Source organism: Rutilus rutilus (assembly GCF_951802725.1).
Source record: "Rutilus rutilus genome assembly, chromosome: 19".
Lineage (NCBI taxonomy): Eukaryota > Metazoa > Chordata > Actinopteri > Cypriniformes > Leuciscidae > Rutilus > Rutilus rutilus.
The window spans coordinates 4,541,235-4,567,913 of record NC_140232.1 but is presented as its reverse complement, the minus strand read 5'-3'; the positions used below and the strand labels follow the sequence as shown (position 1 = coordinate 4,567,913).

Sequence of the window (26,679 nt, the reverse complement as noted above, 5' to 3'; positions counted from 1 at the left end):
ATACTAAATTATCTCCTTTTTTTAAAGTAAAAATGCAGAAAGTTTTCTGTGATGGGTAGGTTTAAGGATAGGGGATAGAATGTACAGTTTGTGCCGTATAAATATCATTACATTATGAGAGAGTGTGTGTGTGTGTGTGTGTGTGTGTGTGTGTGTTTGTGTGTGTGAAGTAATAGTACCATTACTTCATAGTGACAGTTCATTATAATTTTATAATATTTACCTACAGAAAGGCTTGATCGTAATATTGAGTACAACATGTCAGAATGTTTTAAAGTTGACCTTTTATTGCCCCTTTTTACAAGATAATTTATAATATAAGTACTATATATATTATGTAATAGTGTGTCCCCAGAATGTGTCTGTGAAGTTTCAGCTCAAAATACCCTAAAGATTATTAATTATACCATGTTGTAAATGGCCATTTTTGAGTGGAAGGAAAAACATGCTGTTTTTGTGCATGTTTCATTAAATGTAAATGAGCTGCTTGATCCCCGCCCACTTTCCAGAAGAGGGCGGAGCCTTTACAGCTCCTGCCTTGGATACTCTGACAAAAACTAACAAAATATCTGTTTAGTTTTTATTATCATCTCTATCTCAGTCATGCACACACTGTAACTGACATTACAGTTGTTCATCATCATGTTGTACCCTGCTCTTTTTACATGAAAATTTATTGCGTGTAATACACACACACCCCACACCACTAATCCTACCCAAACGTATAATACACACGCACCCCACACCACTACTAAACCTACCCATGCGTATCATGTGCACATAAAAACTCATTTTTGCGTATAAATTGCACGATAAACACAATGTGTGCTATAATAGAGACGCATTAAGTGTGACCGGGTTGCACCACGAATTAAGATTTCCTTCCCATGAATTTAAGAAGTCGTTCTCTCGTTTTTAATTCCACAAATTAAATTTGTTCTCTGGATTTAGTAAATTATGGCCACGTTGTTGTGAACACACAAATATTATTTATGGGCATGATAATCCAGATGTGTTCTTTATGCATTTCATCTTGTTTTTATTTATTTTTTATGTGCCTGTTTTGCAACGCCAGTTATGTTCACAGAAATAAAATAACGAAAATCTATTGCATTTTATAGGCAAGTTTGCTAAAGGGCAATGTCATGTTTTTTAATTGCTAAAGTTAATTTAATGCACTTAAATTAATAAAATGCTGTGGCGAGGAGATAAACATGGCCGACTGTGTAAAGCTCACTGAGGGGGGGGAGTTATGCTAATAGGGTGTAGTCTGTTAGCAGTTGTGGGCGGGGCTTGAACATTGAGACATCAACTGCAAATGGCTTGTTATGAGACTCTACTTATGATTTATGTATGTGTGTGTGGTTGGGGGGGGGGGGAGTATTAATACTAATACTCATATTTTGATTCAATATTCATTTTTTGATATGACATTATCAGCTGCAGGGAAAAATATGTGTTTGAAGCAAAAGTGTAAGAAAGACCTGAATTATAATTATTTTGAACATGTTTAAATGTCTTCATTAGGCTATATATAAACCCAACAGATCACTTATTATTCTTATTTCTTTTTATTATTTTAATTTCTTCTATGTAAAGCACTTGAATTGCCATTGTGTATGAAATGTGCTTATAAATAAACTTGCCTATATAGCCTGCTGTATATTAAAAGTATTTGTTACAAATTGCAAAGATAAACAGTTTGTTACCATTAGCATCTGTCATTCATGACAACTTTTTAGTATCCTTTAGAGATAAAAAAAAATCAAAGGCAACAAACCTTTAGTCAGCAGAAGACTTGAAATCCTAAAACGCAGGACTTCTAAATCAGTTTTTGCTAAAAATAAATCATGAAGTGTTGAGACTGCAATCACACAGAGACATTTGAGTTTCATCAGTGTCTGCTGAAGATGCGTCGTCATCTCTCTCTCTCTCTCTCTCTCTCTCTGTCTCTCTCTCTCTCTCCCCCTCTCTCTCCCCCCCCCCCTCTCTCTCTCTCCCTCTCTCTCTCCCCCCCCTCTCTCTCCCTCTCTCTCTCTCTCTCTCTCTCTCTCTCTCTCTCTCTCTCTCTCCCTCTCTCTATCTCTCTCCCTCTCTCTCTCTCTCTCTCTCTCTCTCTCTCTCCCTCTCTCTATCTCTCTCCCTCCCTCTCTCTCTCTCTCCGCCCCCCCACCCTCTCTCTCTCTCTCTCTCTCTCTCTTCATTTGTAGTTCAGTGTGATGTTAAATTGAATTTGCTATTGGTCAGTCACTGTGAAAGCAGAGCGATTGTGTTGTGTTCTGCCGACTGTGTGTGTGTGTGTGAGAGAGAAAGAGTGTGTGTGAGACTGTGAAAACCCTACATCCTGGTAAACCCTACATTATGGTGACAAAATGTATGGGAGAGAATATACAGTTTGTACAGTATAAAAACCATTATGTTTATGGAAAGTCCCCTAACACATGAAAACACACAAATGTGCGTGCGTGTGTGTGTGTGCTTGTCTGCACGTGTGTGTGTGTGTGTGTGTGTGTGTGTGTGTGTGTGTGTGTGTGTGAGAGAGAGAGAGAGAGAGAGAGAGAGAGAGAGAGAGAGAGAGAGAGAGAGAGAGTTATATCAGGCAAGAGTGAGTAGCTTGTTATATCACTTTTATGGTTCAGTGATGCTGCTCTTTCTCATGGCTGTTCATTTCCCTTTGGCATACAGCTGTAGAAGACACACACTCACACACACACACACACACATGTAGAGAGAGAGAGAGAGAGAGAGAGAGAGAGAGAGAGAGAGAGAGAGAGAGAGAGAGAGAGAGAGAGAGAGAGGCGATAAATGAAAGTGAGCAAGTGAGGATAAACGAGAATCCCCTCGCACTCGTTTTCATCCTCGTTTAAGGATCTGGCAGCAGCGAAAGAGAAGACGAAGAATCAAAGCCACGTTTATTCACTCAGCCTCTGTTTGCCTTCATCATCATCACAGCGCCTGCTCAACACAGAGGTATGGCTCTCTTTATTCAGTAAAATAACACTTCATTAAAAATAAAAAATAAACTAGAACAGAACAGTCTAGAATAGAATACAACAAAATAGAACAGAATAGAACAGAAAAGAATAGTATAGAATATACTACAATAGAATAAGAACAATAGAATATAACAGAATGGAATAGAATAGAATAGAATAGAATAGAACAGAACAGAATAGAATAGAATAGAATAGAATAGAATAGAATAGAATAGAATAGAATAGAATCATGCTTCTTTTCACCTCTTCACGTTGCAGTTTTCCTCTCAGTCGCAGTGAATTCAGGTCAGGACTGCTTTTGTAGACTTTCACCATCCAGAAGAGAAGCACAGATCATCAGAAGAGAAGCACAGATCAACAGAAGAGAACATTTTGTTCAAAGTCTGCTTTCTTGCACCGGTGTGTTTTGTTCTTCTGTTTCGTAGTTTACCACAGTGAAATGCAGAGCACTGTTGCTTGTATTAGTTTCACTCCCACCACAGTAGAGCTGCATTGCAGAGGCATGATGGGAAACCTGAACCGTGACAGACAAGAGTCATTAAAACTCTATTCAGCTGGAGCACCAGCACATTAATCGTGTGCGAATGCTTCTCGCTTGTGTGTGTGATCGCTGAACACGTTGAGTATGATGAGACTTTATCAGAGTGGAGAGATAGAGATGGAGCTCAGCTGTTTTATTCTCTGAATCCACTGTTTACATCCTGTGATTTGTCACTCTGAGGCTCTGAATAGTAAAGCGTGTTGTTTACTATATATAAACTTTCACCATCCAGATGAGAAGCACAGATAATCAGGCCTATATTATATATTTAGTGTAATATATATTTTACCTTATTACATTAAAATACTGTAATATATATATTTTTAGTATACTTTAAATCTAAATGAGAATCTACTAAGAAAATATGGTTTATTTCCTTTATTCAAAATATATTTTTTTCTTTTGTATCATGGGGTAAAATGTGACTTGAACATGTTTTCATGATCCTCCTGCTTTTCTGAGGCTTGTTTTGATAACAGATCGTCTATGTGTGTGTGTGTGTGTGTGTGTGTGTGTGTGTGTGGCATCTTGACTTTTTGTTGAGAACTAGAGCAAAAGTCAGTTAAAAATGTTCAAAGGTTTCTAAAATAGAAAGCGAGCAGCAGTGCTGTGTGTACTTGCGTGTGTACTTGCGTGTGTGTGTGTGTTCTTGTATATATGGTTTATGAGGACACAAATGTGTATAGTGACATGGGTATTACAACATAAACATGTTTTATCATGAGGACATCTCCTGTGTCCTCATAAATCAAACGGCTTAAAATACATAATAAATATGTTTACGAAATGTGTGTGTGAGTGTGTTTGTGAAAGAGAGTGTGTGTGTTTTGCAGCTTTGATGCAGGTCCTGTGAGGATATTTATTATGTCCTACATTCCCTCTGAATGAAAGGCTGACTCTGGGGAGCTGGTGTGTTTCCATGACATCATGACAGTGTGTGTGAATCTGCATGTGCAGCGAGAAGAGACAATGAAGCCGGTGTGTGTGCGTGTGTGTGTGAAAACTCAATTTGTTTATCTTAAATTAATGTTTTAGATTGTTCCATCATGAGGCAAAGCAGATGATTACTTCAGGCCACACACACACACACACACACACACACACACACACACACACACACACACACACACACACACGTATCCCTGAAAAAGAAGTGCTCTCAATTGTATGTGCACTTGTAGTGTACTTCAAATCTTAAACGTATATTTTCAGTAGCCTACACTTTCACGTCTATGATTCTGAACACACTTAAGGAATTGTAATACTTACAAACTAAGTAGGTAATTGTACAAACTAAGTGTAACTGTAGCGTATTATTCAATATTACATTTAAAGTACATTTTAAATGTACTAAATTTGCATTTGAATAGAAATGACATTAAAGTATATTTTAGTTTACCACAAATGCGTGTCAGTCGGCAGCACATATTTCAAAGACAATAGAAATAATTATAAAATACATACTTATGTGGGTCAAAAAGCACTTTTAAGTTGAACTAATTGCATTAATGTAAATTTAAACTATAATACATTTTCAAATAATTATATAAAAAAAATGCAATTAAGTGTCGAAAACATTGCATTCAGTTCGCACTTAAGTGTACTCTTCTAAAGTATATTATTATTATTATTATTCTTTTCCACAAGAGATGCCATATGTTTGTGTGCCAAAGCAATCATGTGTGAAGTTCTTGCTGTTAAACATATCCTCATTTTCTGGCATACACACATTTGCGCTATCCAACATTTTCAGTCCGCTCTTGGCATTGTGCTGTTTCAGCATACTGTCCATATGGAAGATTTATTACAAAACAGGACAAATCTGTGACATTTTAGCTTACATGAACATTTTACATGACTCATATCTGGACACTTAATAAGTATAAAAACTGAAATGTGAAAAAGTCAAATCAAAGGACAACTGATATGGGGAAAATATGAGGGTAGTGAAAGGAGAACGAGAGAGAGAGAGGTGCATGTTAATCACTGCTCTCTCTCTCACACACACACACACAGAGTTATGGGCTCTTTCTCAGAGCACAAGGGCAGATAATAGATTCTGTGACTCGCATTAATCAAGGGTCACTGGTCGCAGGGACAGGAAATGACAGCTAATCAAACACCCAGCCTCATTCACTCCACACACACACACACACACACACACACACACTGGAGGCAGAGCGTTTGTTTATTATCCCTCCTCTGAGACGCTGGAGCTGTTGGCTCATTCTGTGAAACGAGTGTTTCCCGCTAAAATGTGTTTGTGTTAATAGACTGCATCGTGCCATCTCAGGCTGAATGAACATATTGTCATATTTAAATTAGGGATATAATTATGTCTTCAGAAAAAGTAACAGGGTGGATGGCAACAGAGTTGAGTTCAATTGGAGATTACAATGTTATACAAGTAAAAAGTGCCTCTTAACCCTCTGGTGTTCCTCACAGTCAAAAGTGACCTACACCTCCAGATTTCCTCCAGTAAAATCAATTTAGCTTATTTTTGTTCAATACTATTTTTATTTTTATTTTTTATTTTGAGATAGTTGTATGGTACTTATTCATATTTATGCCATAATTATGGTCCATTTTGCCCCCCCCCCCCAAAAAAGCAGTATTTTAGATTAAACGGGTGGTATAATGCCCTTTTCACAAGATGCAAAATAACTCTCTGATGTCCCCAGAGTGTGTATGTGAAGTTTTAGCTCAAAATACCCTATAATTTTATAGGCCTATAGCATGTTAAAGTTGTCACTTTTTGAGGGTGAGCAAAAACGCACTGTTTCTGTGTCTGTCCCTTTAAATGCAAATGAGCTGCTGCTCCGAGGGCGGAGCCTCAAGAGCTCGTGCATTATCAGCTCCTATTACCTCACACAGACACGCACTGAACATTTCGAAAACTTTTAGCCTTTTATGTTCAAACCGAAGTCAGAAAGATGGAGAGACTCAAGAAGAAGTGACAACATGTAGACAACATTTCTGAATGGTTAGTTGATGAATTGATGTAGCTTATGTGTCATTATCTTCTAGTCAATGATTAGCATATTCTGTCTTGATAATCTATAAATCGCGTTCCCGGGGGCGGGGTTTATGTAAATGCTAGGGTTAGTGATGTCACTAGCCAGTTGTAGTCCTTAAAATGCAATTTCTTTAAAAGAAAATATCTTCCTTTGCTTTGACCTTTGAGCTTCATAACTTTGCAGATGTTGTTTATGCTCAAACAGCAACATTACACACAGACTAAAGTTAGAAAAGTGAAATCATAATCAACCACCAGTATAGAGATCCCTTTGAAATCCATTTTGTGAAGGCAGATTAGCGCCATCTGGTGAGAGAAAAGACAGAAAAACATGTAATCTTACGGTGTTACCACTAGATGCCTGTATAGCTCTGTGGTGGTAGAGAGGCTTGGGAATTCCCTAGTAGTTTTTTAGACAAAATTACTTAATTACTACAAACTAATACTTAAAGTGACACTGAAGACTGGAGTAATGATGCTGAAAATTCAGCTTTGATCACAGGAATAAATGATATTTTACTATATTTTCACATAGAAAACAGTTATTTTAAATTGGAATAATATTTCACAATATTACTGCCTTTACAGTATTTTTGATCAAATAAATTACATCCTAAAAACAGATTTCAAACTTGCTTCAAAGGCTCTATAATGACATCTCTAAAGATAGAGCCTTACTGTTAAACAAGCAAATATTTAAAGACTACAATGATTATTAAAAATGGAAAACTACAGACTGAAGGCAGTATTTTGTGTAACGGGAGGGTTATCGGTGTCACAGGTTAATTAAAGGTCAGTAGATTGTTTTTTACTATAGTAAAGAGTGACAGTTTTTCATGTTGTTTTCCCGCAGGTGATGGCTGAGGCGGATCTCCTCTCCACACCCCATAATATTCAGATCAGCGAGGTGAGCTGTGACTCGTTCCGGATCACCTGGGAAACGGACCCCGAGGACACGTCACGACTGACGCATTACTTCATCGACCTGAGCCGTAAAGAAGGCAGCGAGCCCAACCGCTTCAAGCACAGAGTCAGTATTATTCTCTTATTCGGCTGTTTAGATCTTACATTTAGATTTTTATCACAGCCCTTATTTACTATCACACAACCAGGCCCAGTGGAATTGGTCAACTAATTATGAATTGTCACAAGAACAATCCCCTCAGAACAATCTGGTGTTAAACAAGTGAGGACTCGTGATTCATAGCATTGGACCCTGTCGACTTTCATTGTATGAAAAACACTATAAAGACTATATAGAAACTATTACTTTTAATAAACTATTTTTAATTAGATTTTTTACTAAGCAATTGAACCCAGAATATTTAATTAACCCTTGTATTAGGTTCATATTCTAGGTAAAAATTTTATGAAGGGGGGCAAAATGACTCTAGGCTTGGATTTAATACAATTAATTATGAAAACAACTCAAAAATCCACGTCTGGTTTAAGACATGCTTTTCTTTTTGGTGGGTGGAGGGGGGGGGGGGTAAATAATGGAGCAAATAGCAGTAAAATGACGAGCACAAACTTTAGTAAATCAAATTGCGTGATTCATTTAAATAGTCCCATAAATTTTGCGTCTGAAAGGGAAACTACTACAAATGCATATGCATTTAAAATATATAAAAATAACCCTGTCCACGTCTTTTCAGCGCTAATTTATCACTGCGTCTTTAGTAAATCCTGACAGTAGGTATTTAACATCAAAAGAGGGTTTGCGCTGGAGCAAGCTGTTATTAAATCTGGCCATTTGAATAGGCCTATTATAAACAGTTTTGGTGTCACGTTTTGATGAAGATGATGATGAGGTGAGGCGAAGTGGATTTTTTAGAAGAAAAAAAAATCAAGAAAAACATCATAGGTTAACCAGTAACTCAAACTGAGCCACAACATAATGAAAGGGTTAGAAGACATATTTAGAATTTCCATGTTTATTTTGAAGTGCTTTCTGCCTGAATAAGGTTAAATTAAGGACAAATATAAAAAGCATGCACTGGAGAGGCAGATGGTGTGTGAAGGAGGGTGGCTGTAGGTGTGTTGGTAATGAGCACATCTGACAGGCCCTTCAGGGGTTACTGTGATGGTCACGCAGGAGAACGAGACACCTGAGCAAACACTGCTGTGAGCGGATAATGACCAGGACATGTTTCCTCCCGATAAACACCTGAATCGCAGGACAAACACCCTTTATAAAACAACAGGACAAAACATACAATTAGGATATTGCTTTGCAAAGAAATCAAATTTTGTACACTAGTTCTTTTTGGGGAATTATGCACCTATATATTATTTGTGTGTCTTTATAATTTTTATAAATACAATTGCATATAAAAATCTAAAGAAACACCTTTTGTAATCTAAAATAATTATGTCCACCAATCCCAGGCCATCCAGCCCTTTAAAACAATAAAAAAGAAATAAAATTACGATATTTCTTTGCAAAAAAATCTAATTTAGTACACTATTAATTTCAGGCATCATGCACCTATTCATAAATGTTATAAATGTCAAAAAAATGTTTTACATTTTTATTTATTTATTTATTCATTTGTTTGTTTGTTTATTGGTGAGTCCTCACACATGGAAATCTGCAATAGTGTTTTAAAAAACATCTTTTTATATCTAAAATAGTCCAACCAGCCCTTAACAAAAAAAAAAAAAAAAAAATGATAAATATATATAATTAGGATATTGAATTGCAAAAAAATCCAATTTAGTACACTAGTAATCTGGGGCATCATGCTCTTGATTGATTGATTGATTGATTGATTGATTGATTGATTGATTGATTGATTGATTGATTGATTGATCGGTTGATTGATTGAAATTTGCACATAGATTTGATCTAAAATAATTGTGTAACACATTTATCAAAGATTCAGATCATTTTCCTGAAAGCTGCATTCAAAGTCCACTTGACAAATTGAAGAAATTCAAAAAAGACAACACATGTAAGACTCCCATTGTCAGTGTATTGTGCTGTTTTGCAGCTTTAGATGATTCTGAGCTGTCAGTCAGAAATGAACAGTGTTGGGCCAAGTTATTTTTTAAAGTAATGTGATAGAATATATTGTGTTACTCCTTAAAAAAAACAACTAATTGCATTACTTAGTTACTTTTTATGGAACGTAATATGTTACTTTTGCATTCCTTTTTCTTACGTGGGCTGGGCTTGCTGGTTTAAAAAACAACAAAAACAAAAAACAACAACAACAACAACAACAACAAAAGTTCTATTTTTAGTACATGTAAACACCCTTTCAAACCAAAGGTGACATGAATAAGCCTCAGGCTGAAAGAAATGCTAATGCGCTCAAACCTTTCAGCTGTGCTCCCATTCTGGATTGCAGAAGAAAGTTCAACACTCAGCATTAGAACAAAAAAACAAACACAAATGTGATGTTTATCTGAAGTCATTTTTGCTTATTAGTGAGGTTGAATTGGATCATTGAAGGTCTGCAACAAAGACACTGGTTAATAAAGTGAGATTAAATACATAAAGTATATTTGTGTAATTTAACATTGAATTATTGCAGGTTTGTGTAATATTCCGAGTTTGTAATGCATACAGTAAGCAGCTGTCTGTCAATAAATGGCAAAACAAAGCAACTTGCACTACTTTTGTGAATTTATCTCTTTCCCTGCCATTGATGGAATTTCCTGTGTTTTCGCTGTTATACGGTAGGGGGCGCTATTACACATCTTCTGAACGAGTACTGAATCTCCGGATCAAAAAACACAGGTGAAGAAGAAGCAGAAACTATTGCTGCGTTCCAGTCCAAAACTGTCATGCCCTTCACTCGCAAACTTCCCTCCGTCTCGTTCACTCGGATGTACGTCATTGCGAGTGCCCACTACTGGCGGAAACTGCAATGGGCTGAACTGGAACGTCCTAAGCCCTTGATCACTTGGAATCAGCTGTGGAGTTGATTTATTATTTACATTTTTTTTTCCTTTAAGAATTTGTTTAATGCAGCATCCAAATGTTTATGTGTGTTTGGGTTGTTTTAAACAAAAAATATATATAATTAATATATCATAGAGTTGTCTGTTGTGGTGGTGATTAGATGAGATATGTGGTGACGTCACAATCGTACTGCATTGTGGGACATATAGGTGCCTGAAGTGTACATTTGAAGCAGACTCGCTCCCTCGGTCAAAATCGAGGGAACGAGGGTCTGTCCATATAAACTTCCCTCGTCCGCTTCACGAAGTGGAACGCACTTCAAAATGGCGGCAGGGATTCCCCCAAGGGGAAGTGCTTAGGGAAGTTTGCAAGTGCGTGTCTAAAAGTGGACTGGAACGCAGCACAGGATAACATACACTCACCTAAAGGATTATTAGGAACACCTGTTCAATTTCTCATTAATGCAATTATCTAATCAACCAATCACATGGCAGTTGCTTCAATGCATTTAGGGGTGTGGTCCTGGTCAAGACAATCTCCTGAACTCCAAACTGAATGTCAGAATGGGAAAGAAAGGTGATTTAAGCAATTTTGAGCGTGGCATGGTTGTTGGTGCCAGACGGGCCGGTCTGAGTATTTCACAATCTGCTCAGTTACTGGGATTTTCACGCACAACCATTTCTAGGGTTTACAAAGAATGGTGTGAAAAGGGAAAAGCATCCAGTATGCGGCAGTCCTGTGGGCGAAAATGCCTTGTTGATGCTAGAGGTCAGAGGAGAATGGGCCGACTGATTCAAGCTGATAGAAGAGCAACTTTGACTGAAATAACCACTCGTTACAACCGAGGTATGCAGCAAAGCATTTGTGAAGCCACAACACGCACAACCTTGAGGCGGATGGGCTACAACAGCAGAAGACCCCACCGGGTACCACTCATCTCCACTACAAATAGGAAAAAGAGGCTACAATTTGCACGAGCTCACCAAAATTGGACAGTTGAAGACTGGAAAAATGTTGCCTGGTCTGATGAGTCTCGATTTCTGTTGAGACATTCAGATGGTAGAGTCAGAATTTGGCGTAAACAGAATGAGAACATGGATCCATCATGCCTTGTTACCACTGTGCAGGCTGGTGGTGGTGGTGTAATAGTGTGGGGGATGTTTTCTTGGCACACTTTAGGCCCCTTAGTGCCAACTGGGCATCGTTTAAATGCCACGGCCTACCTGAGCATTGTTTCTGACCATGTCCATCCCTTTATGACCACCATGTACCCATCCTCTGATGGCTACTTCCAGCAGGATAATGCACCATGTCACAAAGCTCGAATCATTTCAAATTGGTTTCTTGAACATGACAATGAGTTCACTGTACTAAAATGGCCCCCACAGTCACCAGATCTCAACCCAATAGAGCATCTTTGGGATGTGGTGGAACGGGAGCTTCGTGCCCTGGATGTGCATCCCACAAATCTCCATCAACTGCAAGATGCTATCCTATCAATATGGGCCAACATTTCTAAAGAATGCTTTCAGCACCTTGTTGAATCAATGCCACGTAGAATTAAGGCAGTTCTGAAGGCGAAAGGGGGTCAAACACAGTATTAGTATGGTGTTCCTAATAATCCTTTAGGTGAGTGTATGTAATCATATGCAGACATAAAATAACGCGATCATCAACATTAAACAGCATATAAATAAAAAACTGCCTAATGTTACTGAATGAGATGTCGACCCAGGACGAGCTTTAGGACTGTGAAGCTTTAGGGGTGTTGATGGACTCGATCTACTCCATCTGTGTTTTGATCATCGTTCTGAATCCGATCTGGATGTAGTCTTTGACAAAAACGCGTTTTTCTCAGCTTTTTACTCAAAATTAGGAAACTTACCCACTTACCCATTCAAGTGTCGATAGAAAAGAATGCATGAAGCTAGAATAAAACAGAAAACTTTTAACTTTTTTTGTTCTGTTCTTTCTTTTGATACATTGCATGTTCAGATATTAATATACAAGAAGATATTCTGGGGCCCATGACATTTTTGTGAAAATGATCAAAAACGCTGACATGGCAACTTTAAAATAAAAATAAAATGCTGGCGGGGAAAGAGTTAAAGTAATGCGTTTCTTTACTAGTTACTCAAAAAAGTAATCTGATTACTTGCATTACTTGTAATGCGTTAGCTCCAACACTGGAACTGAGTAAATGTATAACTTCATTGTGTTCAGTTTTTCAAATTCTTGCTGACCAAATAAAGCTATAATGTAGGAGTATTGCTATCGCTTGCACTCGATGGCCGCCAGAAATAAACTGCTGCTGAAATTACATCTGATTTTGCCAGGGCTCTAATATTTCCTGTGCGAGTGGAAGGAAAGGACTTTCATAAGGAGTTGCTATGGTTATTGCCCCGCTGAGCATTTCATAATTGGTTCTGCTTGTCAAAAACTCGAGTCTCCACAACAAGAGTAATTAGCTGTGATTAGAGCTCTTACATGTGAGAGGAAATACGTTACGCTTTAGTGAAGTTTGAAAATGTCTTTCACCTTTGACAGAGTCGTCAGAAAACACTGATGTTAAATCTGCAGATGTTATCTTCTCATACATTTTACTGTTGTTTCACTGCTTAGACAATTAGTATTTCCCATGATTCATTTTATAGAGTACCAGATAAAATGTTATAAGTGATAATTGTCTAAGCAGTGAAACAATAGTAACATTTATGAGAAGATAACATCTGCAGATTTAACATCCAGTTTGTATCTTTATTATCAAACTTTGTTTTGTATCGACACTATAAATAAATTATTAGGCAATACTGTAGATTCGAATTTTTTTTTGTTATATATAATAAACAAATGACTCTTAAATATATACAATAACTAATTCTTTTGCCTGTAAAGATACTTATGTTCAGTGCTTCTCATATATACAATAATCAATTTCTTTTTTGTTCATGGCCATTTTCAGTCTCTGTGAATGATGCTGACTTCTTCCAAAAAATTACTTTTTTCATTTATAGTTCATTTTCAGTTCATTTTTAACTTAAAAACGTCCAGCTATCCTGTTATTTTAGTATTATTTATATGCTAGTATAGTATTTATTTACATTTTAAATGAGCTTTTATGTTTATATTTTTCATTTTTTAATTTAAATTTTAGTTAAAGTTTTAATATTTGTATCTGCTTTTGCCATTTTCAGACATTGGTCTGGTCTGACTCAGTTCATCACTGATTGGGAGAGAAGAGTTCAAACTTACTGTGGAAATCAGCGGGCGTGTCTCATTATACTATAAGCAAAACGCCATAAAATAACGCGCGCTCTGTGCAACCAAAACTGTCATATGGCGAGATGAACGGCGTAAAAAGCGGCGCTTTCCATGCACTCTAAAACGCCGTAGAATACGCCGTCATTTACGTATTTCGCTCGTTTTTTACGGCATTTGTAATTACAGCGTGATTAATCTATAGTGTAATTCTGAACCACTTGGGTTGACATATGTAATAGGCGCGGTCTCTTTAGTCTTGTCGCGCTTGAATGGTTTAAAAGCATTCACATTAATAAGAGCGTGATCATACAACGCTAGTCAACGGGTGACAGAAAAAAACGGTTTTATTTTTGTTTGGTGCCGCGGTGGGCAAGTGATGAAACCGGTGTTACGACTGAACACCGTGTAACACCGACTATCGTAGCAAGCCTAACACACACACACACACACACACACTCTCAGGATCTGATGTTGATTCTTGTTTTATTACGAGCTCTGTCTCGTCCTCTTTTCTCCAGCAGACTCTCCTCTGTTCACACACACACACACACACACACACACACACACACATACATACACTCTCAGGATCTGATGTTGATTCTTGTTTTATTACGAGCTCTGTCTCGTCCTCTTTTCTCCAGCAGACTCTCCTCTGTTCACACACACACACACACACACACACACACATACATACACTCTCAGGATCTGATGTTGATTCTTGTTTTATTACGAGCTCTGTCTCGTCCTCTTTTCTCCAGCAGACTCTCCTCTGTTCACACACACACACACACACACACACACACACACACATACATACACTCTCAGGATCTGATGTTGATTCTTGTTTTATTACGAGCTCTGTCTCGTCCTCTTTTCTCCAGCAGACTCTCCTCTGTTCACACACACACACACACACACACACACACATACATACACTCTCAGGATCTGATGTTGATTCTTGTTTTATTACGAGCTCTGTCTCGTCCTCTTTTCTCCAGCAGACTCTCCTCTGTTCACACACACACACACACACACACACACACACACACACACACACACTCTCAGGATCTGATGTTAATTCTTGTTTTATTACGAGCTCTGTCTCGTCCTCTTTTCTCCAGCAGACTCTCCTCTGTTCACTCACACACACACACACACACACACACACACACACACACACACACACACACACATCCACACACACACGTACACACACACACACACACACACACACACACACACTCTCAGGATCTGATGTTGATTCTTGTTTTATTACGAGCTCTGTCTCGTCCTCTTTTCTCCAGCAGACACTCCTCTGTTCACACACACACACACACACACACACACACACACACACACACACACTCTCAGGATCTGATGTTGATTCTTGTTTTATTACAAGCTCTGTCTCGTCCTCTTTTCTCCAGCAGACTCTCCTCTGTTCACACACACACACACACACACACACACACACACACACACACACACACACACACACTCTCAGGATCTGATGTTGATTCTTGTTTTATTACAAGCTCTGTCTCGTCCTCTTTTCTCCAGCAGACTCTCCACTGTTCAGCGTTTATTTAAAACGGATGATTCTCTAGAGGTTTAAAAATGTTTCTGCTGCAAGTCGTTCTTTCTCACTTGTTGTGACGACTAACCTCTGCCACACACACACACACACACACGCACGCACACACACACACACACACACACACACACACACACACACACACACACACACACACACACACACACACACATACACACACACACACTCACTCAACTAACCGCTGTCACTCCGACACTCCCATACCAGACACACACACACTCACACACACACACACACACACACACACACACACACACACACACACACACACACACACACACACACTCCCACACCAGACACGTGTCAAAGTAGCCGGAGCAACTTTACCTTTATTTACTGATATGACGAGACACACACGGGTGAATGACATTATGTATACGTGAAAACCATCCCAAAAGCTCTAAAATATAAACACACTTACCATAGTGAATCAGAGAGAAATAAGGATTGATGATATAATGTCTCATTATTTAAATGTTGTTAATTTTGAACAAAAAGTGTACCTTAAATATTTCTATTTAGCTTTCATTTATTTTTATTTCAGTTTTAGTAATTTTAGTACTTCAACTTACAGCTTTCGACTTTTCTAATATTTACTTTTATTTCAGCTTTATTTCAATGAACAAAACAAATTTTAATCAGATCTATTTTTGTTTTGTTTTAGATAACAATAACAACACTGTAACTAGTTAATCAGTAATAAGCTGACTTGCTAGTGACTGACCTAAACTATTCCCTGTGTGTCCATTAATGATCCAGTCATAGTCCCACCAATTGTCCATAAAACCTCTGAAAAATATTTCTTGAAGTATTTCTTGTCCAATATTGATGTTTCAGCTTGTGTTTCTTATGAAGTGAGAGTCGTGTTTCCGTCTCTTGACACCCGCTCTGGGTAAGTTACAGTTCTGCTGGCTCATGAGGCTTGAGGCTTCCTTCACAATTCACTCTTGACAAGCCGTTTCGCACCTTTTCTTCTCAACACGCTTTTTTTAACCCAGCTGACTGAGCAGATTTACAACATCATCCCGAACACAACAAACTCACGCAGAAACATGCGCCTTGTTGCTATGAGTAAAAAGTGAAATAAATATGTTTTAAATATCCAACATGTTTGACCTTCTCTGGCTGGATGCAATCATAATCTGAAGATGAAAAAATGTGAGTCTTTGCTCATCACACACTATCTGTCAGCTCAAATCTGCACACTGGCACTAGACTGTAAATCGTGGCAAAAGTCTGGGCTAAAGTTGTGTAATGTATTCAACAACCTCAGTCACAAAATATGTTAAAGGAGTCATATAATGGTACATGCACTTTTACAAGTTGATTGTACTGTAATGTGTGTTGGCAGTGCCTGTACACAACCATCATAAAATGATAAAAATCCATCCAGTGTTTTTTTTTTAATCTTCTTATATGTTTTCCCCGTCTCAAATCAAGCCGTTCGATTTTGTGACGTCACAAAATCGACGCCCCTCCCACGATTGTTGATTGACAGCAGCGTTTCAACACAGACCCGCCCTCGCTCGTGAGCGAGTTGTCTGTCATCATAGTCCGCGCGGTCATTGTTGATACGCTGGAGCACTGTCTATGAGCAGAATGCCGTCTAAACGATTGTGGTGTTCTGTTCTTGGGTGTAATAACGAACACAGCAGTCATGCTGATGTTTCTAAATCCGAACCGCTGAAGACGCAGTGGCTGAGTTTGTTTTCGAAGGGAATATTCCCCACGATCAACGTCAATGCTTTCATGTTTGCAAACGCAGGTTACACACACACACACACACACACACAGAACAGAGGGGCGGGGTGAGCAAAGCTCATTATCATTTAAAGACACATGCTCTTAAACGGAGTGCTGAAAACAGAGCTGTTTTTGACCAGGTAAAATTAGTGTTTTCTTACAATACTAATGAGAATTTTTAATTAAAGTATATTACAAACTTTTAATTTAGACCCTAAAGAATCATATTAGCTTGTACAAAAATGGCATTATATGACCCCTTTAAATATGACTTGAATATTATACTGAGGATGGTGGTGAGTGGAAGCGTTCAGCATCTGCGAACTCAGACAAGTGTAAGTACAGGTCCTTTATACTTCTAGTATTAGAACATGATTGGATAGATGAGAAGGTAATAAGTGACGCAACAATTGAGTCTTCCCGGCAGAACTTACGCTAAAGCTTCCATTTTTCTGCATCTGGTATATCCGTAATATGTAATGTTAAATTCGGCATGAAATGGAAGTTGCGATAACCTTTTCCCCCTATCTGGCTTCTCAAACAAGAACAAATGTGGGTGGGGCTTGATTTTGTGTGTGGGGAATTGATTGGATGGTTGTGGTTTGCTATTGGTGGATCTGATGTGATTGACAGGTTGCCCCGCCCTCGTCATCAGAGAAGAGAAGAGATGCTGCAAGAGGGAGGGGAAGATCTTCTGATTAAAATATTTATGAGGGCACATACATTTATAAATAATAATAATGATGTACATGGATAAATCTGATTTTGAATGAATTATAATAAATAAATAAAAATTACTTAAAGCTGCAGTCTGTAACTTTTTTGGGGTTATCCAATTATCCTAAATAATTTTTTGAGCAAGTACATCACCAGCCAGTGTTCAAAACTCTCTGCTTGCCATAGCTCGATTCAAAACGGTGAGCTTGTACTAATGTTTTTAATTCCAGAGGTATTGGTGGATTTCCACGGGAAACTCGAGCATGTGTTTGCGTCATTACGTCGCATCTGTCCACATAAAGAAGAGTCCCGGCTAGTCGGCTATGAGTGTGAATGTTGGAGATTTATAGCCTTTTCTCACAGCACTGGATATAATTAAACTTATCAATTTGATGGCGGATCCAGAAAGGTTCAAACGACAATCACCAGGAGATTCACCCGCTGTAAAACGCGAAAGACTTCGGAGTGGCTACAGAAAAAAAGAGACTGTAACCGGCCCATGCGAACACAAGGATAATATCGTAAGGGCATTAAATGTCACGCAATGCTGATTTACATTAACAATTTGAGAACAAAGTATAATTTGCACGGTTTGACGTGATATGATAAGCGAGCATTAGATTTAATCGGCGCAATTTACTCCAATGCTTTTTTCCCCTTAGTTGGTCAGAACAAAAGTGGATGTTACTTACTTTTTCAGACGACATATTCCAGTGAAAATTCTTATGTTGGTCATACTTCCCAAAAGTTGAATCTGTGATTGCGAATGTCAGTATCCCACCAGTAGCGACAGACAGCCGCACATTCTCCTCAAAACATTGGATTCATCCGCGCTGTGCCATGCCGAGGCACAACCCACGTAAAGTTGATAATTCCGCGAATAACTGCAATTGCAGATTTCGAACAGAGATGGCGACAAAGAGGAAAAACTACAGACTGCAGCTTTAATTATTACTTAAAATAAAAATAAAAATTTATTTTAAATTTATTTTATTTCATGGTGAATTTAAGGCTGCAGGGGTCAAACAAACAAAAACAGTCGACTGTTGAAAATCCATGGTTGGTTATTCTTCTCTTGAAAGCAGAACAAAAACCCCGTATGCTAACAAATCTGACGGCGCCCTCTGGTGTTTGTCTTTTCAGGATGTTCCCACCAAGCTAGTGGCTAAAGCAGGACCTTTGCCGATGTCCGTGAGAGGCCACTGGTTTCTGAGCCCTCGGACAGAGTATTGTGTGGCAGTGCAGACCGCCATCAGACAGCCTGACGGAGACTATCAAGTGTCTGAGTGGAGCCAAGTGGTGGAGTTCTGCACCGGGGGTAAGCAGAGACGGGCTAACAGATGTTTAAAGGTGCTGTATGTAACTTTTTTACTCTACTAAAGCATAAATATGTTCGCATAAATTTAGGAAGCTAAGTTCATATACTTGTTTCTCTGAAAACACTTTCACTTACTTTTTATTTTACACGTTCCGTGCTGTCAGCGTTTTTTGTTTTGGTCTGTGTGACTCCGCCCACTGCCAGTTCAGCCAATAGTATTTTGACACCCCGGGATGCCGGTTGGCGGGAAACACAGCGTATCGCAGCCATGGAAACGAGCAAACAAACTGGTCAGAGATGGCAGATTCTACACAACCTAAAAAGCCTCGATATCCATCTAAAAATCTCTATGAATGAGAGCATATTAAAACGCGGATAAATCAACTCATTAACTTACGAGTAGTTAGGAGTAACTAAGTAACTACTTAGGAGTAAGTCTCCTCGGCTTTCTTGTTAATTGCACTCGTTCCTGTTGCGTGTCCTCAAACTGGCAACCCACGTGAGCGGCGAGTCTGAGGAGGAGGGGGAAACAACGGTCTCTGATATTTAGAATTTGGACTGCAGTACCTATTTCAACCACTAGCTTCTTACAGTCATTCTTACAGTCAGCACCTTTAAATGTGTGTGATGTTTTCAGTGTTACAAGGCTTTCATCAGAGACAACTGTAAAGATACTAGGATCTTAAAAAGAGTAAACACTGTGACTCTGTGGTGCTTTCGAATCATTTGTCTGTTTGTTTCAAGTGGTACTCACTGCAGAGTCAAATGACGACCAGCTCCTCCTCTCTGGAGCTCTAGCGAGGAGGAGCTACACGCAAGCTCCGCCCATTTGCTCTGCAGTGAGCAGCTTCTGTTTGTTTGAGCAGAACAGCAACAGGCTCAACCAATAGCGTAAGTTTGGGGGAGGGGCTAAGTTTGTCCAACCAATGGCAAACAGCTGGAGGCTTTGGGAAACCTGTTCAGAAACAATTGTAATAGAGGGTATGCATTGACGTCACTTTCCCGCTGGAACACACTCCCTCAGCCGGACTGAGTGGCAGAAGAGCTGCTGAGTGACTGGAGTTAAATGGGGAAACTGCGAAAACACGAGCAGAACAAACGATATGAGTTTAAACTAAAGGCTGGACTCGATATAGTGTTACTTACAACTTACCAAAGATCCAGTGATCCACGGATATTGACATGCCGCCAGGAATCGTGTTTCCTGACATTTATATGAGCCTGATTTCAACACCGGGGAAATACATAAAGCAAATTTGCCTGTGAATACGGCAGATCTAAATCTGGGTGATCACTGACATCAATGTTATATATATATCATCATATCGTCCAGCACTAAAACTTGTATAGTTTTTTTGTCTGTGTTTATTTAAAAACGTCCAATTATGCAGAATATACGATGGTAAATATTTAATTGATGAGTTGTCAATACAATAGGCTATATAGGGTATGATATTACCCCAAATTCAGCATATTAAGACAAAATTATAACTGCAAATCCCGTTGTTTCTATGAATCGCAGCGATCCATTTGCTTCTCTGTTCTGTAGCTTTCGGCAGTCTGTTAAAATATACCTCAGATTTCTTGTCAAATCTATTTGAACAGTCAATCTCAAAGCTCTTTCCCGTTTTAGATGTGTTGTGTGTTTCACGCTGAAAACCAATGATGCCACTCAGTCTTTTTGCCACTCAGTGTGTGTAACCGCAGTCACTCCGGCCGGCGGTGACGTCACACGCATACACCCTATATCTGCACCTCTGGAGGCACAGAAATGACATACTGCAGCAGAAGCACTTATGTTATACTCATAAATCATGGTTGTTAATGTGTTTTGTGCAGATTATGCCATGGATCATCTCCAGCAGCTGTTAGATAAAGCTCAGGCCGCTGCTGGGCGGCCACTCAGGTTCTCCGTGTTTTACCGCAATCAGAGTCCTGAATACTTCCAGTATGTGAGGTTAGTGTCATCTATACTGCTTTCTACATATATCTTTCCCTTGACAGCTCTGACTCGATTTATTTTTGATCTGCCGTGAGTCTTCGGGATTTGAGTCTTTGACAAAAACGTGATTTTCTCAGCTTTTTGTTCAAAATGTTGCTTTTTTATTATTCATTTTGTTTCTTTGTTTTGTTTAAAAGCTGAGGATCTGTTCTTTCTTTTAACATATTGCATGTTCAGATATACGTACAACAAAATATACAGGGGACCATGAAAATTATCAAAAATGCTGGCAACTTTTTTGAAAAATGCTGACGGGCATAAAACTGACATTCATGTCTGGCTTCATTCTGGACTGCACTTAGGTCGTGTCCGAATCCACTTTCGCAAGTTTAATGACAGGAAAAATGGTCGGTGCTCCCGGCGCATGGTCTAAAAGGGTTTTCTCTATTCTCTTAATGAGTAATGGGTGTGTTTTGGGCTTTACGTGCAATAAACCAATCAGAGTCTCATCTCCCATTCCCTTTAAAAGCCAGTTGCGCTCGCGCCATGGCGGATTTGCTATTTACATGGCGGAATTTGATAGTGGAAAGACTGAATGCTTCTCTAGCGAGGAAACGGATCTGCTCGTGCGCGAGGATAAAGCTGTGTGTGTGTGTGTGAGGTTAAAGCTCAAGCAGACCATCTACGGGACAAGTCAGATTCCCCCATATCTTTATGTACACAATAATAATCTTTTACATTGTAATCCTTTTATTTTGTATATTTGGCATGTTTGTGTGCTGCTGCCCGTCTCTGTGCGTGTAATAAGCAGTGTGTGTGTGTGTGTGTGTGTGTGATAAGCAGAGTGTACGTGTGTTGTAGACCCAGCTATAGGCTCATATTACTAATGCGCTCTTTAAATAACAAAGAAATGCTGTTGGTTTGAAAACGAGGTGTGTGGTCTGGCGCATTGTTGGTGCGTTGCTGTTTTGAGGAACTGAAATATACTGCGCCACTGACCAACTGAAACCTGAAGTCAATGGCGCAGTCTATTTCTGTTCCTCAAAATAGCAGCACACCAACAATGTGCCAGAACACACACCTCGTTTTGAGACCAGCAGCACATGGGCGCACACATGGGCGCAAATGCATTTGCTATTTAAATAACGTGGCGCAGGATGTGAAAATGATAACTGCGTCGGGCTGAAACTAGCAAAAAACACTCGCGCCGCGTCTGGCGCTACAGTGCACCGGGTGTATGATCGGGCCCTTAAGGTCTAGTTAGTTAGCATGGCCCTGTTAGCACCTGCTGGTAGATGCTATAACTAGATTTTTAGATTTATAAAGTTTTATATTTGGTCCCCCCCCATTCTTGAAAGCTTTCATTAAAGCTACAGACGACAAAACTGCAGCGAGTGCTTATAATAAACAGAACATTATCCTCCATTGGTGTGAACGCTAATATAGTTATCATTATTATCATTTTTGGTGTGAACGGGCCTTAAAACTGACCTTCTCAGAATTGCGTGACATAAAGTCGCAATTGCGAAAAATGAACTCAATTTATATCTCACAATTCAGAGAAAAGAAGTCGCAATTACCTTTTTTATTTTTTTATTCTGTGGCGGAAACAAGCTTCCATAGTTCAGCGTACGTCACCTGAGAGTAGTCTGTCGTTTCACTGTAAGACTAAGTTATGACATTTTTACAAACTTTACAAGAACAAAAAATAAACCGTATGCACTTGGGGTGTGACACTGCACAAACATGACGGTTCGGTAAGAACCTCGTTTTTTAAAATCACGGTTCGGTACAACAGGGGGTAGAAAACTAAACACAATGTTTTTTTGTTTTTTTTTGTTTGTTTTTTAACAGTAGTTTATTGAACAAATTGTGTCTCTCTTTTTAAATAAATTCAATTATGATTAACATTTTCTTAAGGATAACAAGATATATCTCAGCTAATGCTGTAAACTATACATAGGGAGCCCTTTCTTGCTCATTACTAATATTAAAGGTTACAATTAACAACAGAGCCCAAAATAGTAAATTCAGTTGCTATACATTTTTTAGATGTAATGTCAACACTCAAAAACAACAACAAAAAACTGCACATAAGGGAGGTTTTGCATTAATCCAGTTCATTGTTTTGAAATATAATCATTTACAGACTCCTCATATTCATGCATAATAATGCATTTAAAAGTTAACGGCCAGACGGATCTTTAGAAAAGCCCACATTGTTGTTGCAGATGAAATATAACACGGATAACATTACATAAATATTTTTTATCAGCTTAAATGTTGATTATTAGTCACTCAAACCCCTTTATCTACTACAAAACATGGCGGATGTGCGAAACAGATGGTTTAGATTCTAAACCATCTGTTTCGCACATCCGCCATGTTTTGTAGTTTTCTGAACACTTTTTCCTCGTGTTTGTAGTTCTGAACTGAATCTTCCTCCAAAGCACAATGGGTTGTGGGCAATATTAGCTTTTATAGTGAGCACGGATCCACACTTCGGAAATAGTAGAGCATCCGGGGACTTCTGGCATACTCTCTTCAACAAACTATGCTTTGGGACACACTTATTCTAATTGCTTTAGGATGGACAGTATGGATATTGAGATGGATATTGGATATACTTCCTCTTCTGCACTTGTTTTCCTGTTGTGGCAGTTAGCAAACAGCGTTGCATTACTGCACCCCCCACTTCTGGATTGTAGTGTGGATCGTCTGCGACTGTATTCGTTGTCTGACTGTATGCACCAAACCATGACTTCCGTACCGTGACAGTTCGGGACGAATACATGTACCGTTGCATACACCCCTAATATGCACTGATAATAAAATCAATAAACATGCATTGTGTAAGAAAGGGTGAATTTTCATGTCATGCCGACTTTAGTGTTGTATTATTGATTATTCTCTCTCCATAGATCAGAGTGTGGAGGTGCAATGCTCCCGTCTTTCAAAGACAACAGTGGAAGTCACGGCTCGCCGATCAACGGAAAGCTGCGAGGCGTCTTCCTCAGCTGCAACACCGAGTTCGACACCGGCCTCCCTCCGAAAGACTCCCCGTACGGGCCTTTACGCTTCCAGATCTCTGCCGAACGTCTCCTCAACCCGAGCACAAACCTCTACTTCGCTGACTTCTACTGCATGTACACAGCGTACCACTATGTGGTGCTGGTGCTGGCCCCTGCTGGATCGGAGGGGGACGACTTCTGCAAGACCCGGCTTCCACGACTGGACCTAACAGCCAATCCCTTCCTGACGTACACGGCCGGAGACGTTCCCGTGTTCTGTCACGCCAGCGATGTGATTCTGGAGGTGTTGTTCACAGAGCCTTTGCTTCTGGAGAACGGGATCCTGGCTCAGATCAGTGGCCGTCCGCAACTCATGAGCCTCTCCACTGCCAACGCCAAAAAAGACCCGAGCTGTAAGGTGTGCAATATCAGTGTGGGACGCTGAACCGCGCTGTGAAAAAATATTGTTGGTTTAACTTAAAAAAAGTAAGTTACCTGGTTGCCTTAAAATGTTGAGTTGATTGAAATTCAAAATTTTAGTTAATGCAATGAAGGGTTTATTTTAATCAATAGAAACTCAAGATATTATGTAATCTGAACCACATTAATTATCTAAATTGATTTGACAAAAGATAAAAAGTTGTGAAAACAAATAATGAAAATATTTTTTTACAGTGTGTGAATGCATGCTGTCATATAAAGTGCAACCGGGAAAAAATGGACCATCACTTGCTGTGATTTGGAAATGGACGTTATCATCAGAAGCCGGATAAACATTCACACTGTGGGATTTGTTTTGGAACATGCCAAAGGTTTTCACAAAAAGAGGAAAGAGTAAATGAGAACTGAATGAGGTCTTGGTCTGATAGACTCGTCGCCACTTGTTATGAAACCGAGTCATACGGCCTGTGAGTCAACGGCTCAGAGCTTAAAGGGACGGTTCACCCAAAAAGGGTTCATCTTTTACTCATCATGTCTTTTATTGAAAGTCTTCTGAAGCCATGTGATAACTTCTATGAGTCAGTCTCAGCTATAAATCCACTTCTTTAAAGGGATAGTTCACCCAAAAAATGAAAATTATCCCATGATTTACTCACCCTCAAGCCATCCTAGGTGTATTTGACTTTCTTCTTTCAGCCAAACACAATAAGAGTTATATTAATATCCTGACTCTTCCCAGCCTTATTATAGTAGTGAGAAACTCTCTGGACATTAGCAGATTTATAATGGGAGTACCTGAGATTTTGAAGCCCAAAAAAAGTGCATCCATCCATCATAAAAGTAATCCATACAACCCAAGGGGGTTAATAAAGGCCTTCTGAAGCCAAGCGTCGGGTCAGAGGTCACTCTTCGGCCAGATCTACGTACTGCCGTTACCTGAAGCCATTGATTATAGTTTATAAAGTTACAAATATGGATCTTTTTCTTACAAAAACGCATGACTTCGCTTCAGAAGGCCTTTATTAACCACCTAGAGTCGTATGGATTATTTTTATGATGGATGTGCTTCTTTGGGCTTCAAAATCTGAGGCACCATTCACTCCCATTATAAATCTGGGAAGAGCTGGGATATTAATATAACTCTTATTGTGTTTGGCTGAAAGAAGAAAGTCATAGGATGGCTTGAGGGAGAGTAAATTATAAGATCATTTTCATTTTTGGGTGAACTAAACCCTTTAAGACTAATCATGTGTAAATCATATCTAATGAATTATGTAAGTGATTCTCTTTATTTTTTATATTAAGTTATTTGAAGTGTCAGAGTCTAATCCCTGGTTTTGAACCATCTGTAATCAATATGAATCTCATGAGTATTTGTGTCTGTTGAAATATATATAAATGTTAAATTAATTGTACAGAATGCTTTAACGAAATAAATAAATAAAACACTTCTGAAACTTTCTGCATGTTATTTTTGCATGTTGTTTGTGTGAGAATGAATGTATTTCAGTTCAGCTCTCAACAAGGACAGTAGTCATTATGAAACATAAAATATTGGAAATAGCTTATTAAAATGTGGTACTCGTTAACTCGTAATTTTTTTAGCAGTGCTTTTGACAGATTACACAAATAGTGAAGCATTGTAACTTTTTAACTGTAATTCTCTCTCATGTCCACTTGGTGGCGAGTGCGCGCTCTTGTTGACTATCAAGTTAATGGTCAATGAATCGTCTTTCTGCGGTTGAAACACTGATTAAGCGAATTACATGGATTTCGGTAAGTTGGACTGTATATTTCAACATATTTTTTTTATGTTCATTCATGTTTATTTCGTTCTATAACGTAGTAAAGAGGAAGGAATTGATCGCGTTGGCCCGCTCGAACTCGGGCGCTAGCCTACCTCTCGCGCCACATCAAAAAGCGCCAAAAACGGTATTTATTGTTTGAATATTGTGATAAAATACACCGAATTTAAAAGCTGAGACTTTGTTTCATATCACAAGTAACAAAGCACAAAGCCTATCGCGATTTATTGGACAAACATTCATGATGAAACCTGAAAAGTGACACACAGTCTCTCTCTGTTCAACTTTCTCTTCATTAATAAATAAATGCATAATAGCCTATTGTCCTGTAAGTTCGTGAATAAAAATGAAAATGTGTACAAA

General features: G+C 38.8%; 1 protein-coding gene across 2 annotated transcripts; it reads left to right on the top strand.

Annotated features, from left to right (window-relative positions):
- Nucleotides 1–2,736: 2,736 nt before the first annotated feature.
- phyhip (phytanoyl-CoA 2-hydroxylase interacting protein) lies at nt 2,737–25,959 on the top strand. 2 transcript variants are annotated; one of them, XM_084389269.1, is made up of 6 exons: nt 2,737–2,970; nt 7,407–7,583; nt 18,943–19,117; nt 20,957–21,074; nt 23,981–24,556; nt 24,746–25,959. In XM_084389269.1, exons 2-5 carry the CDS (start codon nt 7,410–7,412, stop codon nt 24,513–24,515), a joined length of 1,002 nt encoding a protein of 333 aa, XP_084245395.1. In that variant the 5' UTR covers nt 2,737–2,970; nt 7,407–7,409; the 3' UTR covers nt 24,516–24,556; nt 24,746–25,959. The 2 variants fall into 2 exon arrangements, with proteins under 2 accessions (XP_084245395.1, XP_084245394.1); XM_084389268.1 differs by having other exon boundaries at nt 23,981–25,959.
- Nucleotides 25,960–26,679: the final 720 nt, after the last annotated feature.